Raw genomic sequence first — 20042 nt, forward strand, 5'->3', positions numbered from 1 at the left:
TGTTTCCTCTTTCTCAGGACATGACCTTCACCACTAGAATGAATTAGGAAAAATCTGCCAAATCCTTCTAGCTCCCTGGCTATACAATTTGCTGTTCTCTTGCTGTTCACCACTCAGTAGCCTCACATCTTCCCACCCAAAGGAAGGAAGAAGCCAGCAAGGCACAAATGACAGCTGAAAAGTGAAACATCAAAAGCTGTGTGAGGCACTCTCAAAGACAAAAAACACAGTACTTCTCCGTCTGAGCCTGGGAAACTGTACAGCATCAATCCCAAAGAACAGAGAAGATATGTTTAAGTAACCTTTACCAGAAATTGCACAAATAAATACATACATATATATATTAGAGTATCTACACACAGTGATCTACAGCACTTAGAAATCTACTTTCAGAATGGATGATGGATACAGAAATACAAACCTCTATCAAGGGAGCAGGGGCATAGGTAGGGAGACAAACCAAGTCTCAGATGACTATAGGTACCAGGATGGTAACTACGAAGGGTATGCACCCAATGATGGCTACTACCGTGGTGGGGATGAACCTGCTCATGAAGATGATGCCCAGAGCGATGTTACAGAAGGCCATGATGAAGATGATGAGGTCTATGAGGGGGAGTACCAGGGAATCCCACACCCAGATGACATTAAAGCCAAGCAGAAGAAGAGAACCCCTGAAGCAGCTGATGAGTACAGAGACCATGCTGATCTTATGGCAGAGAGGATGGAGGATGAGGAGCAGCTCGCCCACCAGTACGAGAACATCATTGAGGAGTGCGGCCACGGACGCTTCCAGTGGACACTTTTCTTTGTTTTAGGTTTGGCACTGATGGCAGATGGGGTGGAGGTGTTTGTGGTGGGATTTGTTCTGCCCAGCGCTGAGAAGGATATGTGTTTATCCAGTTCAAACAAAGGGATGCTTGGTAAGTGCTGCTTGCAAACAGCTCTTCTTACACAGTAGGTAGTACCTAAAATATCTTATTCTAGTGGCTGGTTGATTTCAGGATCTTCTGGTGACCCCTTTCTTGTTTTGCATGTCATGCATAGCTATGACTGGGTGGATCTGATTCGAGATGGGTTTTGCATGCTGCTGAGAAGGCAGCTACTCAAAAGCAAGAGACTTGCACCACATCTCAGCCCACCTTCTGAATGTGTTATGGTCCCAGCACTGGGGGACCATACTGAACCTGGCAGCTTGCATTCAGCAGGTCCACAAGGAAAAACTCTTAGGGGTGTTCAGAGACAAATATGTGGAAGATTAAAGATGGCATTTCCTACCTGAGCATCTAGTGACTCAGATTTCAATGCTTTTAGAAACTAAACTGTAGTGAGAGGTTCACAAACAGTACTGTCCAAGTATGACAGATGTCACAGCTAAAGGTCTGTTTGCTCTGGAACATTTGGCAGGTTGTTACAATGTGGCTCCCAGTGCTTCCCTGTCCTCCAAAGTTTTTCACTTTGTCTAGACTCCCCTTTTCTTTAGTTCAAAGTCCCAGTCGGCAGATCGGCTGTGCAGCCAGTTTCTTTTGCATGCTGAATTCTCAGCCAGAGCTATTTGCTAATGTGTGCTGGGTCAGAAGTAGCCTACGGAGATTTCTTCTTAGGTCTGTGGAATGAAATTAATGTTTTGCATGGGGATTAAAGGGTCAGGCTACTCCCAACATCCACTTTGCATCACCATTGACACCTCCCTGTGGCCAAAACACGAAGGCTTAGTTACTGTGACTGAGACTGGGTGGAACGGTTTGGAGGAACAAATTTTTCCCTCTGCGCATTATAAACAAAATATTGTATGAAGTCTCCCATATATCTAAGAATCAGGAAAGCCTCCAACATGTCTCACAGTGAGAGCGAGCCATGCAATTGTACAGTGCATCTGGAAGGCAAACAAAGTAGCTCTTGGAAGAACACTTTAGGAGGGGAACAGTGTGTCTGGATGGATGTGTACGAAGGTCATAGGGAAATCATCAGTAGATAATGCATTCTGGCCTAGAAGCCCTGCCTGACTCAAAGTAAAGGTAGATTTTGGATTAGACCCTGGGCCTCGACTCCATTCTGTTTGTATTACTTTCATGTATCACAGACAGTAATTATCCTTATATAGAGCTCTCATCTTGGTGCAACTAAGATCTCAGACACTTTTCCTTTTTTCTCTTCTGTTTCTTCTTTTTTTTTTATCTGAACTTGGAGATCAGGATGTTTATATCCACAGTTTAGCTCATTTTCTATCAAGTTTTGTGCCATAAAGAATTTGGTAACATGTTTGCTTTAAAAAACACTTAAAATTCCCAACTTGATAGAGCTCAGGTCAGATTTCTAAAAAGAAGTTCCTCACAATTGGATCCTGGTTTCAAAGGGACTTCGGAATTCACCAGCTCCCTATGGGGCACCCGGCTGGGTGCCTTTTCAGTGTTGAGGCTTTTTTTGAAAATCAGTCATTTATTTTGGTGATTAAATAAAAGCAGAGCTCTCTTGAAACTCTGACCCCGTGAATTTCTATCTCTGTAGAACTCTGTTTCTAGTACGCACCAGAATCGGAAAACTTCAAGTGTCACAAGAAAATTTATCTTTGAGGTATTTCTGGCCCAACCACAGGTAAAAAAGAATAAGAAATCTCATGAGAGCTCATTCTCCTGCCGTTTCCAGCTCAGTATTTGCAAGGCTGAAAGTTCAGAGTGTTCTGATAAGCTCTGAATAAGCAAGGAGATGTTTGGGTCTGTATCCAACCCCAGCTCCAGCCCACTGCATGTTAACAGATCTAATCTTGAATTCCTAATTTAGGGAACAGCATTTTTCTTGCTGCCTTTTCTGTCTGCTTTTAAAGAGCCCTTTTGAGAACCTGGTTTTTGCAGAACAATTTCCTCTCTCCTTAGCCTATTTGGTTTTGGAGGTCTGCTCTCAGAGCTTGCATTCATGCTATCTTGTGGCTTAAATAAGAAGGGGGAAAAAATATATTTTCCTAAAAATAAATTGATTCACGTCAGATTGAAGGAGATTAGAAAGGCAGAAAGGAAAGTGGATATTTATGGTAATACTCTATTGGTACTGCACCAGAGGTAGGGCTCTGATTCAGTATGCCTTTTTTTGCTGAAGATACTTTTTCAGCTGCTATATATTTCTCTGCCGCAGCAGGTTAAACACATGTGGGAGGTTTCCTTTTGGATCTGAGGTCTGTGAGATGATCCTTTGTGAAAAGGGATTAAGAGTGGCTTAGAAAGCATTAGATTGCAGAGTAGTGCATTGATGTGAATAATGAATACTCAAGGGCACCAGGAAGTGTGCCAGCCAGCGAGGCGGCGAGGAGGCTGGTGTGGGCATGGGGCTGCTGGAGGGCGTACGAGGGGGAAAGTGCAGATTTCTGGGTCTGAACCGCAGAGCAGGAGGGCAGTTTTCTGCTGCACTAACCATGGTGAGAGGGCAGCAGCAGGGAGCAGAGTGTGTGGGTAGTTTGGCAGACAGCGGATCGCAGCAGAGACAGGAGGTTTGTTGGCAGACCTACCTCCAGCGTAGCCTGGTGTCCCACGTACTGTGCCCCGCAAGAGGGTTTCTTCCCTCCTCTGAGCAGCTTTGGGTGCTCTGCGTGATAAGGACAGTCACATATCAGCTACTGGAGAGGGAGGCTGGGAAAGTGCTGTTGATGGAAACGAGCATAATCTTCCTCAAAGCCTTTCCTGGATTAGCTTCAGCACCCGTCAGCCACAGACTAGAAAAATATCTCATAGCAAAGCACAGAGCCTCTACCATATGCTCGACTGCCTTGGGGTTTCCATTTCCTTGACGTTCTATGGGCTGTGCTATTGCAAATTAATCTTGTTAATACGCAAGGTTCAATGATACTTATAGGCTGATTTGTCACAATAATGGGTAGCAATCAGAGCTCTTTGCCTCAATTTATGCCTAATGTGCAGTGATGCTCTTGCAAGAGTGTGTCTGCATGAAATGAATGGCAGGTTGATTAGAGAGGGCAGAGCTTTTGCTCAAATTGTCATGAGGTTCTGGGGACGCTGGGTCATTATCCATGCATGAGTTGCTGTCCCTTACCTTATTGCTATGTACCAACAGATTTCGGCACAGGAGCTCATGTTTATTCTCAGGTGACTGTTATCTCATTGCATTTTTGCTAAGGGAACATGATCAGTTTATCCCAGATGGAGTTAGGGTTGCCTCTGGGCAGCTGCTAATGTTTAAACACATGAGAATGTCGCAGCCATAACAAGCGAGGCTAGGAGAGAACAAATGGGAGATGAATCAGGCAGGTAGTCAAACCCTCTCAGAAACAGGAACAGACAAATAAGAGAGCTAAAATAGATGCCCCCTAAAGACCAATTTAGAGAAGTTTGGCTTTTGCTAAAAGGGCATTTTGCATTAAGTACTCTGTGTATTGCATATTTTTCCTCCCTCAAGAAGCAAGAGTAGAAAAATATCAAGCAAATTATGGCCAAATTATGCAAAAATTGCAAATAAACAGATGCCCACAGTGTTTCATGAAATGTGTGAAATGAATATGACACATCTTAGAAAACGTTTACATTTTTGTTCTGAAAATAAACATCTCATCTCATGCAAATTAACAGCTATTTTAGCCCTAACTATTCCCAGTGGGACAAAACACATTTTAAGTTTTTCTGTGATGTGAAATGCTACTTTGAAGACAAGTGCAGAGGTATAACCAAAAAAAAAACAAAAAACAACCCAACAACTGTATATATTTTAGCACTTTGATTTTATAGATTTTTAACACTAGTTGTTAAGAATAAGCTTTTTAACTTCTAACAAGTTTATTTTCATGTAGTCATTTGATAGACCTGCTTTTGCTGAGCTTTGTTCAGCAACAATAATAATAAGGCATCTATTAAATTTACTGAAACAGAATATTCCTGTTTTTTTTATTTGTTAAGGGCAATCAAATGAAGAGTCGTAAATGTTATATACACTCATGTACTGAGAGGCATACAATCTTATTATTTGGGGAAATATCATATATATGTACATCTTTAAATGCTATTACTTGCCTCTCAGTAGACTAAACATTATATTTACAAGCACAGAGCAGTAAGTACACAGCTCATATAAAAGATGGTGTCATAATCATGTCTTAAACTTTTTTATACTGTGCATATAAAACCTAAAGGCACAGTTAAACACCAGACTTCCCAGATCCCCAGAGATGCAGGTATCTTACTACCATTTCACAGCCCAGTAAAGTGAAACAAGGAAAATTTAAGCACTTTGTCTATGACTGCAAAACAACCGCATGAACACTGAGAATAGAATCTGTCTTTTGGGCACACGCCTCCCTTTCTCTTTATGATTTAGTAATAAGGTTTTAAGGAGAATATCATCTTACAGACTCTTGGCTTAGGAATGTTAGATCAAAAAAAGAAAAAAAAAATCCTATTAGTAATTAAGCAGTTATGGCGAAATTCAAGCTTGGCCATGTGAGTCAGGTTAAATAGGATGTGCAACAACATCCCTGCTCTTACTTGTGTGAAGAGGCTATTTTATTATCAGCTGAGATAAAATTTAGCCTCAGCTTCTCATTGACCCAAATCTACCTGATTTAACAGTAAATCCTAATCTCAGCAAAGCTCAGTAGCTTTTCTCTACTCCCCCCCCCACCCCGGGATAAATGCTCAGGAGCCTGGAAGCAGTGCTCTCGCTCTGCTGTAGCTGGCTGCTCTCAGCAGAAAGGCTGCCGCGCGAGAGGAGGCAGCACCCTGAGCAGTGACGGGGTGCCAGTGGCATGCGGTGTATGTTAGGGAGGAAAAAAAAGGTGCTTTTGTGCCATGAGGACACCTTGCGATGGAAGTGGAGCGCTGTGCAGGTCCCGTATGGGGAGGCTGAGTCCCCCTTTGTAGACGCAATGGGAATCTCATCTGACGAGAGCCAGCAGGGACAGGTTTTCGTTTAACAGCGAAGGCTTGCACTGTTGAAAACCTTGATTTAGTGCAGGGGCTGGGTGTCAGGGAACCAGATGGTCCTATGAATATTGTACTGATGGACAAGTCCTGTGGGGGGACTGTGAAACCAGCTAAGCGTAAACACCCACCCACGCTATGCTGGCAGTGCTCGCTGAAACCCTTGGCATGCATTTCCAGTGCGACATCAAAGAGCTTGTGGATTCACGCATCCACCTTTTGCTCGAATGTGCAGAATTCCCTTGAACTTGGCAGCCATAATTTGCCTGGTATCCACCCCCGGACTTCTGGAAATGGAAAGTCTTGTTTCAGTCGTATGACCTGCTTCTCGGCAGTAGGGCCATTAGCAGCAGGTGAAATATCTCTGCTTGTATTTAATCAACATGGCAAGTGCAAACCCTTTCATTTGATTTCCATTTACAAAGTCAGTGAGGTTCACGGGTAACACACCAATAAGCCTACAAGCAAAAAAAGATAAGAAATTTCAAGAAGCGGGGGAAAAAAGGCCACTCATCCCTCAGCTAATCCTCTGCTGGGGCTGTTGCCCGCTCTGGGAAATGCTGACTATTGTTAGAGAACAAATCAGTCAGGGCTACTGGGTTTTATTGCTCTCTCTTCAAATCACTCGCATGTAATCTGATCCTGTGCCTTGCCTCATCCATCTCTCAAACAATGCAGACCTAACTCACAAAATTTTGTTTGTGTCTATGAAGTGCATCCTTGTATGACAGATGCTGCTTGGGTAAGGTTGTCTGCATTTGGCTTGTATTACAATAGGACCTGCAGGATATATAAGGTCGTAATCCTTTTGGGTTGTCAAGATGCTTCTTCCTCCATCAGAAGCTTTCTTTTCGTGTCCCTTTAGTGTCCTGTGCTTTGAGAGCAGGTAAGAACGTCCACGTTTCTGTTGCTACTGGCTCTGTGTAAACCTGTTAACAGAGGTGAGATGCTCCTGTGCCTGATAAATGCATGCCCAGGCAGCTTCCTCACCTTGCTGACGGTGCAAAGCACTCTAGGACTAATTCTTCCCATCGAGCTATTTTTTCTGCTTGACTTTTCCCTTTATTCCCAGATTCCTTGTTGTGACTTGAAAGGGACTATTTTCAGATGTTCCTAAATTCTAAGAACTTTAATCCCATTGACTGTCAATGAAAGCAATTTATGCTTGTGATGGAGATCTGGATCAATTTTGCATTTTTCCTTTTCGTGTTTGACGCCATGATGAGTCCACTTCTAATTACACTGAAATAGTGACAAGATGGTTTAGCACGTACATAGCCATGTACTGTAACTGTCTCTATTTCTAGAACTTCAGCTTTTAAATTCACAATTCCTGCCTAACACAGGGTGCACGGTTTCAATGAAGGCTAATGAGTTTCTTAATATGAAAATGTTTTATATGTTACCTCTTTTCTGGTGGGAATAAGCCCAGCGGCCACATGTTTTCCTTATAACTTCAGCACTGGTTGAGTCATAACCAGAAATTTATTAGAACTTCAGCTCTTTGGTTTTCCACAGATTTTATGTGAGGCTGTTGCAGACTTTCCCACAGGCATTCATTGTATTACATTACAGTGGAATAGTCTGCAAATAATGGCGTATGTGAAGTTGTCCTTAATATTTCACCTATATCTGCTGCATGTGTTCATTTGGAAGTTGAACTCTCCTAGCACAGTCCAGATCTGTCTGGATAACTGCAAGGTGTGAAGTCAAGTTTCTGGTTTGAACCCTTGTAATGTTTTTCCTTAGAATATTCTGTGGACAGAAGTAAAACAGCAGAAGAAATATAATTTCTTTCAGTTATTCCAAAGAATTGCTTTTCTTTGTCCAATTCTCCTTAAAATTTGAGTTTCCAAGACTTGATATGAGCCAGATCTCTTTCAGAGGTAACAGTCGCTGCTATGTCTCTCCTCACAGTATTTCAGCAGACTCTCCCTCCTGCATGGAGGTGACATGAGTAACTACATCCCTTCCCCCTTGGTTCCGGCTACGTTATTGAACAGTTTAGCGTTTTAGTGGCTACAATGTTGTATGTGTATCAGTGATCTAGTGATCCGGTAAGTGTGGGCAGCACTCGGGTGGGATCTGACTAAGCAATTGCTCTATCAGCTTGTTTCTTCTCCACAGCCTAATGAAATGACATCATGCACACTGCAGTACTGCAGTGGCCAGACTTTCTAACCCAGCAGGTCTGTAGTTGTACCATGTTCCAATCTCTTGATGCAGCTGAGAAGTGCAGGGTAAAGGCATTGGCGAGCCAACGGGAAGGGAAGTGCTGGTAGAAGTTTGCTAGAAGAATGAGGCAATCTCCTGGAAACGCTCAAAGTGATGCATGAGACTCTTTTTAGAAATGATTAGCTATTGATGAATGAATGCCAAGGTAGGGTGTTAATCCAGGACACGGCAATCTGTAAGCCCTGGAGTTGTTCTATATCTTGGATCCCAAGGTCAGTTATCTGATGGAGTGTTTTATTGCAGCTGCCCTGAAAGATGGTTTTATGATGTTGGCTGGAACATGTAGTCTTCCCAGAAGAGACCTCTCCATCATAATAAAACATCCTGCTGATTTTATTTCAGCCCTGGAGTAAACATTTCTGTAATGAAGATCCTTCAGCTCAGAAACTGGCCACATGGTTTGTCTCTGGTAGTCCAGAGTGGATAGTCCCTGAGGCAATCTCTACTACACGTCTTCATTGTTTCAAATTTCTAAGGGACAATGCATCCACTGGTTTATCACACACAACAACCAATTAAAGCTACATCCTCTAAGTGTCAGTTAGTGGCATTGATTAACAGAGCTGCTGTTTTTTATGTAGCTCACTTTTGAGACATGTTGCTGTTTGATGAATAATGAATGTTGGTGGAGGTATAATCTTCCCTCATACCACATGTTTGGGCTCCTCAACTCAAAGTCTGCAGATCTTTGCCCCCAAAGGCAGCTTCACTCCAGTTCTCAATGGCTGGTTTAAAACACAGTGCCAGGCTGTCGCGACTTCCCATGACGAGCCCTGAACCCTCTTTATCCTGCAGGGTAGCGTACTCCTATGCAGAGTGAGGGGAACCCCGAGTTAGTGTTTAGGGTTGTATGACTCTTTAGTAGGATAACGAATACAACTGGAAAAAATTTGAGAGTGAGACAAAGGAAGACATCTGAGTGTTTCTCAGGCTGTTAAACATTTTCTAAGAATGACTGGAGTTCTCTAGATCACCATTTCAGCCCAAGATTCTTGATGGGTCTATTAGCCTTACTGCCCTGTCCTTCCTGATTCATGCATCAGTGCAGTGTTTAAGTAATAAGTCTCTCTGTGCTCCAGACAGGGGTAACTGGTTTTGCTTTGTCTGCTCTGTTCTGGGCACTGGAAACCAGAATCAGGCACCAAGAAGTTTGACTCCAAGCTCTTTGTCCAACCAGTGATTTTCATATTTTTTAGGCGTAGTCCTCTGCCTGGACTTCGGTGGTGTTAAGCTCTGGAAAGCATAGGCTATTGATCTGATGAGTAAATCCAAGGCAGAAATTACTGCAAGATGGAGCTATACTGGGAAGTTTGTGCTCTTGTGTCCCTTTGGTCACTACTGATACAATATGGTGCAGGCCAAGTCAAACTCAACTCCCAGGTTAAATAAAATAAGGAAACCAGCATGTCAGTGCAAGAAATGAGTTCCCAGCATTGTGGGTATTCCTGAGTATAATGACTGAGAGCCTTTGCTGACAGAAGGAACTGTAACACTTGCTGCAGCTGAAATGGCCAAGCCAGGTATGCAAGGACCAAAAGCAGTTATCCATAACACATTCACCTGCATGGAGCATCCACTCTTCTCTCTGAGCTGAGATGCTGCTGGAGTTGTCCCTGGCCAGACAGCGGGCTGTTCTGCTGCCAGCAAAGGTACTCAGTTATAATAAATCGTGGGCTAGAACACAGTGGCAACCTTCTCCACCTTCTCCTCCTAACCTAGGACATTTTCTGGTATTAAGAGGCTTTTGGATGAACATCTGCCATCCAAGGATTTTCTCTTGGAAGAACAACAACAACAAAAAAACAACCAAAAACCTCCCTGATGATTCATTTTTCATCTGGGTTTGGCAGTGCAGGCTGAGCTGTGCTGGCAGGATTTGCCCTCGGAATAGGTGCCTGTGAAATACCTATGACAGATACAGGCTGCATCATCACTTCTCTCTGCTAGCTGGGATCAGAGCTGCTACATTAGATGTGGCTCAAGAGCCAAGGTAAAAGCATTAAGTCCCACAGCACTGCATTATGATTCCTTTTTCATTAAGGTTTTGGATTTGTATGCTTTTTTCTAAGCTCTCCCTTGCAATTCACACTTCAGTGAAGGAGTTGTAGGCCAAAGTTAATAGAAAGAGAGATCCCATATTCCCAGATATGTATGTGTCTTCTCTGATTGCTGCCAGTCAGTATCTGAAACCTTTATGGACCTTTAGATCACATCACCAGAACAACTTGGGTGAGAGGGTAGGGGAATGAGCATTGGTATTGATTGCACACAGCTGAGTGCTTACTGTGGCAATAGGATCACGCAGGGTGCTGGCAAAATCCTATGCTGCTGTTCTGGTAAAAAAGCAGTTAAGAGGCAGGAACAGATCTGAGCGGGTCTTTTGCCTTTAATACACAAAATTCTGATTATCTGGTAGACATTGTGTGGATAGAAAAAAAGCAGAACAATTCACAGAGGTAACTCCACAGCTCTGCTTATGGAACAGGGGAGATTTTGGAAGTCTGAACTTTTCCACTTCTAGTCAACATGAGACCAGCATCCTGTGAAATGCTGCAGTGGCCTTCTGCTGCATAGCTTTTAATTTAGTAATCTATTTCAAATCAAGTGCAGACATTTGCAATCCAAAAGAAAGGCAGAATCAGCTGCCAAATAACTCTGTGCATTAGTCCTTTGCTAGCTAAGAAATAGTAATATTCCTTAGTAATTCTGCTTGGATGTGCTGCCCAAAGCCCTTGGTGTCAGCAGGCCAGCAGGATGTGCAAGAAAGTCACCTGGTCACCAAGCATTTTGGCCCTGCAGTGCGAGGACAGGGGCAGTACAAGCCACACACTGCACATGGACAAAGTGTGAAGGGCTTTGTCCTTCACGTGGTGAAACTTGATATAACTTTGGTAAAATAGACCTACTGATAGTTCGTCTCCTTGCAGTCTTTCCTCATCTGGGCTCACTCAAAGGAGTCTTGGAGGCACATGCTCCTGCCTGATCCCTTCCATCCTTATATCTTTCCTGGCTCAAAGGAATGAACAAAGATTTGTTTATTGACAAGCCTAAAGCAAAAAAAATTAAGCGCAGAGGCCAAATACAACCGTATTATTTGTTGTTCAAAGGCCTGGTCCATTTGCTGCCAGCTGCTGGACTAATCGATTCCCAGATGTTTTCCCTTAACAGCAGTGCAAATCATTTCACTCTAGCTCATCATTTCCAGCCTCTCAAGTACTGATTTGCACTGTATGCTATCATATTTTAAGTGTTTAATATCTGCTCCTGCTGTCTTTTCATATCATAACTCCTGCAGGCTTCAACAGGAATTTTGCCAGCAAAAGGACCAAAGCTTGTGGGTCTTCCTGGGAATATTCTTCTTGCTAACGGAAGTCTTTAAATCTTGAAAGTTAATAAAATAAATGAAAAACAAAATCCCTGGAGCTGGGAAGGTTACTAATTAGTTCTGTTCACACTGCTACCCCCACAAGAGAAAAGGCAATATAATAGGTGGCCCTCTTGGTGGCAGTCTTGGTAGGACAGCCAGGGACAATGGCCCTGCTTTCTGGGCCAGGGTTGCAAGCACATAGTGAGCTGGATACAGAGAGTGTATTTGGAGAAGAGAACCATTTTCTCCTATTCAGCTTGGTACTAAATATATTCACTGAAACTGTCTTTTGAAGACCCCATGGTGAAAGATCTAATGAAGTCAAGTTAAAAATAATAACTTTTTTTTTTAATAATGTCAAGGTGATTAATCTAAAGTGCAAACTGTCAAGACAAGCAGTGGAATTTCCCTTCTCCTGAAATTTTCAGATCAAGACTTTACTATTTTCTATAAGTTGTCCTTTAGTTAGACATAAGATCTTGGCTCAGTAACAGAGCAGGTATCTGTGCTACACAGGTCAGACTGAATTTATAGCCTGATTCTTTCAGGTAATGCTATGAAAAGTGGAAAGTGAAAGAGATTAAATGCTCCAAAGGAAACATGGGTAGAATAGTTAACCTGCAGAGATTATCCATTCAGTCTTTCACCTCTCATGGTTTTCTGCTTGTAAACAGTGACCAGAGGGAGCCTCTTCCCTACACATCCTCAGTCCCATTGTGCTCAGGGGGGTGAGTGGAGTCAAGACATCAGACTTTTGTTCTGCAGTTGATGGCACGTAGCTGGGACATGTGCATGCTAAGCTGCTTATGCCTGGCCATTGCTTATGTGCAGGGGATATGTGAGCAGTGAGACTGGGGAAAGAAAGATGTGGGTCTGGTCGAATGAGGGTATGTCTATACTGCAAAGTGCAATGCAGTAGGTAGTGATCCAAGATAATGGGCAGATGGGGAAATTAGGTTTAGAGTGTTTCTGGCACCTGAGATGGCTCATTATGGGTGAATGGAGGTATTTCTACTTCCACGTGTAATGTGAAGTGTAGAGGTAACTTTTTAAGGCTTTTTAAGGCATCTGCCTTGTGTTCAGAGCAGGCTATGCTGATTCCCAAGGTGCAAAACCTAGAACGAATGAACAACCAGTTACTAGAGAGTTTTAAATTTTAGGACAGCTCCTATTTTGTTTATTAAGGAATATTAATGATTATTATTTGGACAGTAACAGTGTCTCCTGAGGGTGCTTGCAAAATTCAAAGAGCTTTTTAGACATGCCTGAAAGTAGCTCTCTTTAAATTCATGCACTGCTTTTGAAATGCTTTGACTCCACAGCTTTTGGGAAAATGAGAAATTGTAAGAAGCATACAGAGCCCAGAAAAGTTGTATCTGTTTCTACGTTATGTATGCTGGTTCATAAAAAAATGGGCTTTTCACTGAAATGGTTAGGATATGTGTGAGGCCCTCAGCAGTATCTCCATCTCCATTTTCCTCTGTGAGGAAGATCTTGGGCAGCAGTTGTCTACAATTTGGGGGAACAGTGGCTGATGTTGACTGTGTTTGGGATAGCAAACTGTTTCCACTCAGCAAATGGGAGAGTGGTTGCTACCTAACTCACTGTCTCTCTCTCTCTTCTAGGCTTGATAGTCTACCTAGGAATGATGGTGGGGGCTGTCGTGTTGGGTGGCCTAGCTGATAAACTGGGAAGGAAGAAATGCCTCATCATATCACTTGCAATCAATGCTGCCTTCGCGTTCCTTTCCTCCTTCGTCCAGGGATACGGATTCTTTCTCTTCTGCCGCCTTATCTCTGGCCTCGGGTGGGTAACTCTGGCTAGTCTATCAGCCAGGGACTCCCCTTTCCCATGAAGGTTCTGTCACTGCTCAGCTGGAACTGTGCAGTGGTTGGATTGGTTTGTGGGTTGTAAAAAGGAAGGACTGGCTGGGCTTCTCTGGAGATGTGTCTCAGCCTTTGAGCTGGGACAGCCCAGCTGTTCACCTAGTATGGTCGAGGTACCTTGGTCATGTCAATGGAAGCATTATCAGTAAGAAAGCTGGGTCACTGATGTTTTTCTTGTACTGCCCAAATTGTGGATGAAGTCCAGGGAGACTGATAAATGTCTACCTCAGTTTTTCACCTGAGTGCCAGGGCCTCCAAAGAACCCTTGCTTTTCCTATCGCCTAGCTGGTTTTGGACTCCCTAAAATGAGAACTTGCCAAAGAACAACAGAGGAGATGTCTACATGAAGAGCAGGGCATTACACTACCTTTGTATAAACTGCACAGTAAAATCAGCTTTCAGAGCATAACAAGGATCTTCCTTATCTCTGATATGTAAGACCAGTCCAGCCAAAAAGAGATTTGGACATTTTCTCCATGTGTGCAGTGAATCTGTGAGTGTGACCTTCCTTTTTAATATGAGCAATCATAAGACATTCATATAAAGACATGAAAAAAGACTTTTATTCTTCTCTTGTGTTATTTTTTCTCCTCAGTATTGGGGGATCCCTCCCCATCGTGTTTGCCTATTTCTCTGAATTCCTGTCTCGGGAGAAGAGGGGGGAACACCTGAGCTGGCTGTGCATGTTCTGGATGATTGGTGGCATTTTTGCTTCAGCGATGGCTTGGAGCATCATTCCACATTACGGTAATTGCTTTGTGCTTTCAGCTTTTGGCAGCGCTACATTCATGCGTGACTACACTACCTCAGGCCCACACACGTAATATTAGTCCTTACACATCCCAGCATAAACAACACTGAAAATAATAGATATCTTAAATGCACAGGGCTTGAGGTCTGGTTAGACATTTGTTCCCAACACAATAGTGTTGTAATTAGGCACTTTAACTTCTTCAAGAATTAAAACCACAACTAGTCTTACTTTTATCAACACCAAACTTTTCCCTACAATTGTGGAGTTTTAAAAATCCTACCTGTCTTAAGGTGGAGGACTGTCTTTTTTCCAGAGCAGTTATACAGCAGAATTTGTAACACATTTGAGACTCACCTGGCACAATTGACAAGGTTGTAAAAGCTAAAGCAATGAAAAATAGGTGATCTGATAAATTGACTGACTGATTGATGACTGAGGCTGTAAGTAGGATTGACTCTGTGACATGAGGGCTGCTTTGTATCAAAAGGTTCAAATACATCATTTGGAGTTATACTGTCAGATCCTGACCCCTTAGCCTAAATGCCAGTGAATTCAGGGGAAACGGAACTGAGGTTATGTTGATGTTGATTGCAAAGCTCATGTTGACATTGATTATAAAGTTGGGCCAGTTATGGAAAAAAAAAAAAAAAAACTTCAAGGAGAGAATTACTAGGTGCTAAGAATATTAGTAGTGAGGACAACACATTCTTTTCCTTAGCCAGATGCCAATATTCTTGGGATTGTGTTTTTGGAGACGTGTCTCTTGGGCATGCAACATGCTGGGGGCCACGTCTGATTTCACCTAATCTAGTTCAGAAGTGGAATGGCTTCCCTGTGCAGTGCTGGAAATGGTAGAGAAACAGTAGACATGAGGACTTTGAAATATGTGAGTGCCCTGAGGAACAAAAATCTGCATGTCACATGGTCTTCCTGGTAACTCATGTGCATATTCCTAGGAAAACATCAGACAGCAAGTATCTACTGGAAAAGATTAATTCCGTCAGTATCCACTGACACCAGCTGTTCGCAAAATCCTGTTTGAGGAAAGTAGGGCAGGCCACAAAGACCCTGAAGAAAAGCACAAATATCCATCTATCTATCTATCTATGATGACTGTTTTAATATGCTTCAAATATATTCACTATAAAGAAATGTTCATGGTTTTGATCAATAAGATGCAGATTGTTGGAACAAATATATAAACTTACCTAGCCTAGTGATGTCACGTTGAAATAATCTTTCATTATCTGCAAATGCATTTGCTTTAAAAAGCCCTTAAAATATAATATTTACATTACCTTTACGTGTTTACATTACATTTATTTTCTAGATGGCTTTTGATATTGTGTAACTTGTGTTTTTACATTTTGTGCGCTGTAACTTTTCTTTCTGATTTCCCATGATTCCCTACTATTCTGGAACTTGGTGAAAGGAGTGCAGCACCATGACTGGGGGAAATGAGACTTCTGCAAAAGCCATTGTTTTTTTATTTTGTTGTTATGCAAATGAAAATGTCTATAGAAGAAAATTGAGATAAAACATTTCTTCTGAGATATGAGTCTAGAAAAAGTAAACTGAGAAAAAAATGCTTTTATTCAAGTTTACGTGTGGTATTTGATTGTAATTGCCTTTCAGTGTATTTTAAGGAAATGTTTGTGTTGGCGCAGGTCCCTAAAGGAGCAGCACAGGAATGACACTGTACTTGCTGCTCCATGGCAGGGGCTACCTGACCTTGTGGGGCGGCAGGGAGCCGACAGGAGACAGGGGAGCCCAAATGCAGGAGTAGTATTCTTCTGATTATGAATCCTAGATTTCGTAGGTCTGGAAAAAATAATCTTACTTGCCTAGCTCACTTCTACAGAAAAAGGAAATACAAGTGTGAGTTATGAGACTTGAAGGAGCTGTCTCTAACATGCCTTTCAGATCAGAGAAGACTTAACTATTGTAAACTCTTTGTAACATCAGCGATAAGCAATAAATTATGGCCCTGGATCCTATCCCTGTTCCCAGCCTTGCTCGCCTACAGCTGCAAGGAGCTATTCTTATTTATAGATGACTTCTAAACCTAAAGATAAAGGAAGTTTCTAGAAAGACAGATCCTGAGCAAGAATGCATTCCTTTTTCTGTAATGAACATGAGCTCATGTGCTATTATCTATTGAACGTACTATTGAGCCTCTAAAAGAGGTCATTACTAAGTATAGCAAGCTTTCAGCCTGTCCCTGTGTTGTGCAGAGCTGTACAGTCCAGTTCAGAGCTGCTTTAGAGAGAAAAATCAGGATGCCTGGTCTGTATTTTTACTTTTTGGCTCTCACTGTTTCCAGGCTGGGGTTTCAGTATGGGAACCAAGTACCACTTCCACAGCTGGAGAGTCTTTGTGCTTGTCTGCTCTCTGCCCTGTATTGCTTCTCTGGTGGCACTGAAATTCATGCCTGAAAGCCCGCGGTTTTTGCTGGAGGTAAGATGATTCATCTGAACTTTGCAGAAGAAGATAGCTGGTCCCTCATGTGCCCTCATCTGTCTGTCTTTGTCCCATCAAAAATGTATAAAACAAGTTCAGAGCAAAAGCACTCCTTCACACCCACACACACTAACTCTGTGAATCACTTAAAACCTAAAGACTACAGACTATGGGGTTAATCAAAAATGGTTAGCGTTTCACTGCTAAAAGACAGACAGGAAGAAGGCAGCAAGGGCTGGGGATTTTCTAAGTCCAACATTTCAAAAACATCTCTCTCAGAGTTTGGGATTGTAACTAGTGAATCTTGGAAGAAGAGTGAAGAGCAAGCAGATGAGCAAGGTAAAATACATAAACCTAAGAGCTCTGATGCAAGTATTATTTATTCCCATTTCACAGATGCTGTCACTGTGGCAATATCTAGCTCACGTTAACCCTGCAAGTCCTTAGCAGAGATGGGAATAGAGCTCAGGTCTGCTGATACATCTCCTCTACTCTTGTCTAACATAACACTTCATCCCTGATTCCTCTCCTGCCCCAGATGGTTTTAGGGTAACTCCCTTCTCCAGTCACAGAAATGCTGCACTCCCTGTAAATATAATCCCTGCTCTCAGCTCTTTGTCCTTAACACAGCCAGTGGTGTGTGTGTGCGCGTCTCCACTATATTGGGCCTCTAGTGCTGGTTTGTCTATATGCTTTAATAAATTGCAGAGCTGGGAACAGCAACGTTTATTCTCCCTTTCCTTGGTGTTTCCAGATAGGCAAACATGATGAAGCCTGGATGATCCTCAAGCAAGTTCATGACACCAACATGAGGGCCAAGGGCGAGCCAGAGAGGGTATTTACGGTGAGTTGTTAGCAAGGTCATTGGCAGGTAAAACAAAAAGCTGGACATATGTTCCCTGGTGCAGCACAGGACCGGTATTATTCCTCCTTCCAGGGACTTAAGTGTGCCTTCACAATGTGACCTCCCTCAGCAATCAGAAAAAGCCTCTGGGGTAGCATGTTGCATGTTTAAAGTCAGATACCAGCCTGTTTTTTCAAGAATTAGTCAGTCCTGCTCAGTTGCAGTGAATACTCTTCATTCCTGGTGTTAAACTATAGCATGCAGGCCAGTGGTTTTCCAATTACATCTGCACTTAATTGGTCTGCTCTAGGAGACTAAAAACAAACAGGAGAAAGATTAGTCATGTGGGAGATCTGAATCACTCCTTTCTCCATTCAGGCTTCTAATCAAACTCTGATTAAACTTCATGTACCTCCTAATGAGCTTCCCAAATTCTATCTATCTGCCTCATACCCAATCTTTAATCTCTCCAAGGGAAAGTGAATGAGTGGTTATTACTCACTAGTCTGCTGCTTGTTGTGAAAAAGGTCACACCAGGGGACTAGGTTAATAGTAAAATCAGGTAAAAGATGTATGCTGGGGTTAGCTGCAAATTACTATAATTCAGTTGTAAACTGTCAGTGAGCCAGACAGGGAATAGTCTTTGATTTATGCTTTTAAAGATGAGAGGACACATGCTCTTGAAGGATGCAGAGAGGGGAGAAAAGGAGATATATTTGTGTGTAAAACATGTCTTTTAAGGCAAAGAATAGAGCAAGTTTCCCTGTTCAGAGGAGTTGTCATGAGACAGGGTCCCTCAGGAATGATCCTTCAAGGATATAAAAGATTAATTTATGTAGATGACAACTGTGTGAAGGTAAAGATAGGAATTTAATCATATATGCTATTTCTAGGCTACAGGCCATTCAACTATTGCAAACCTTGATGACAAAGGTGACCAAGAACAGCATCTCTGTGAAATCCCTAACCGGGTTTTCTGATATGCTGGGCTGGGTCCGACGCTGAGCCTGGTGTGTCCCTGATGGACCCAACCTGCCCCGGAGATTACAAGCCGTGCTGTGACATGTCAGCTGTACGTGCACGGAGAATGTGCGTGCTGAGCCGAGTCACGCGTACTCAGCTGGCGGACATCAGAGGGCTTTTCAGATGCCTTTCAGGGACCAGCCTGCGGGCTGCCTGGGAACGGGTGCTATCATGCCTGTATGGGGCTGTTCCTGCTTCTAACACAAGCTGTATCCCAAGGCTTTTAGGAGTCAGTTTGAATTCACCTATGAGACTCAGGAACGTGTATCTCCAAGTAGGACGCGGTGAGGATCTGTGCTGGCTACAGGAATTTGGCGAGGCCATAGAGCACCCATTAGTGCTTATTACTCCAGCCAGCAGAGACATGACTGCTATGTGATTCACTGATCTTAAATATTGCACACTGAGATGTTGTCTGCTGAATCAAGATTTACTGACATCCCTTGGCATGGGTGGAGGTTCAGTTCAGTTGGTGTAGTACAAACTGTCAGATTTTGTGTTTTTCTGATAGGCCAGAAGTTGCCAGTTTGTCGTGAATCAGCTGTCACGGGGACAGTTTTCAGATCTGACATTTAAACGGTGCCAGCAAAAAGAACACAGTGACAGTACAGCCAAGCCAAGCGAATCATTCCTACTCAGTAATTTATTCAGTAAATTTTCACCTCCTTTTAATGTTTACAAACAGATCATGCTTTCCTTGAATATGTCCTTTATTCAAAGTTACTCAGCACATATTTCCCGGGATTCATTTTGAGGCTTCATGAGCAGTCCAGTTAAGGTGTACAGTGCTGAAAATTCAGACTGCTTTGACAGAGTCAATTGATTGTATGGTGTGATTTCACTTCATGACTGGATGCATTTCAGGTGCAAAGATTCCCATCTACACATCCGTTTGTCACAGAAGTTCTGCTAGCGGTTCTTAAAACGTGCCGAATTGGGGAATATTCCTTCCGGTTGTGTTTGAAGAAAAATCCTGAGGGCACAGTTTGATGTAGATACAATTGGCTAATCATGGAGAGACTTTTTATGGTAATTGCCCAGCTCTAATCTTTGATGGAAAATCTAAGGGCTACAGAAATCACCTAGTGCACAAGCATTAACTAATAAATGAAAGATTGAAGGGGATGCGATGCATCTGAAATGTTTCAGAGAAGGAGAGATAAAGACAGAGTGAGAGAGAGAGAAAGGAAGAAGGCAGGAAGGAAGACTTCTTTCTGTAATAAAATCTCTCACTATAAGAAGATCAATTAACTCACTTTCTAGTGATAATATTCAAGAAAAAGATAGTAAGGGATACCTGGTGGCAAGCATTATCCAGAAGACAGTGAAATGTAAAATCCACCCAAGATCAACCCTGGAAAATTTGTTTCATTTTTTTTTCTTTTCTTTTCAGGTTTCCTATATCAAAACTCCAAAGCAAGTAGATGAATTTATTGAAATCCAGAGCTCAACAGGGACCTGGTATCAGCGGTGGCTGGTCAGATTCATGACCACTTTCAAACAGGTGAGAAGAAAAAACATCTCAGAAGGAGCTTTTGCACTTTGGGCTCCCGTG

At 42.6% G+C, this 20042-nt stretch overlaps 1 protein-coding gene across 2 annotated transcripts in view; it reads left to right on the top strand.

Annotated features, from left to right (window-relative positions):
• The first annotated feature begins 394 nt into the window (after positions 1–394).
• The window catches only part of SV2B (synaptic vesicle glycoprotein 2B), a 29183-nt gene continuing 9535 nt past the window's right edge, over positions 395–20042 (top strand). For both annotated transcript variants that reach the window (XM_026074493.1, XM_026074503.1), the window contains exons 1-6: positions 395–923; positions 13146–13326; positions 14002–14153; positions 16484–16617; positions 17375–17464; positions 19881–19991. In XM_026074493.1, coding sequence (XP_025930278.1) covers positions 395–923; positions 13146–13326; positions 14002–14153; positions 16484–16617; positions 17375–17464; positions 19881–19991 — 1197 coding nt within the window. The remainder of the gene's footprint in view (positions 924–13145; positions 13327–14001; positions 14154–16483; positions 16618–17374; positions 17465–19880; positions 19992–20042) is intronic.

The sequence above is a fragment of the Apteryx rowi genome, unplaced genomic scaffold (genome assembly GCF_003343035.1).
Source record: "Apteryx rowi isolate R43461 unplaced genomic scaffold, aptRow1 scaffold_11, whole genome shotgun sequence".
Taxonomy (NCBI): Eukaryota; Metazoa; Chordata; class Aves; order Apterygiformes; family Apterygidae; genus Apteryx; species Apteryx rowi.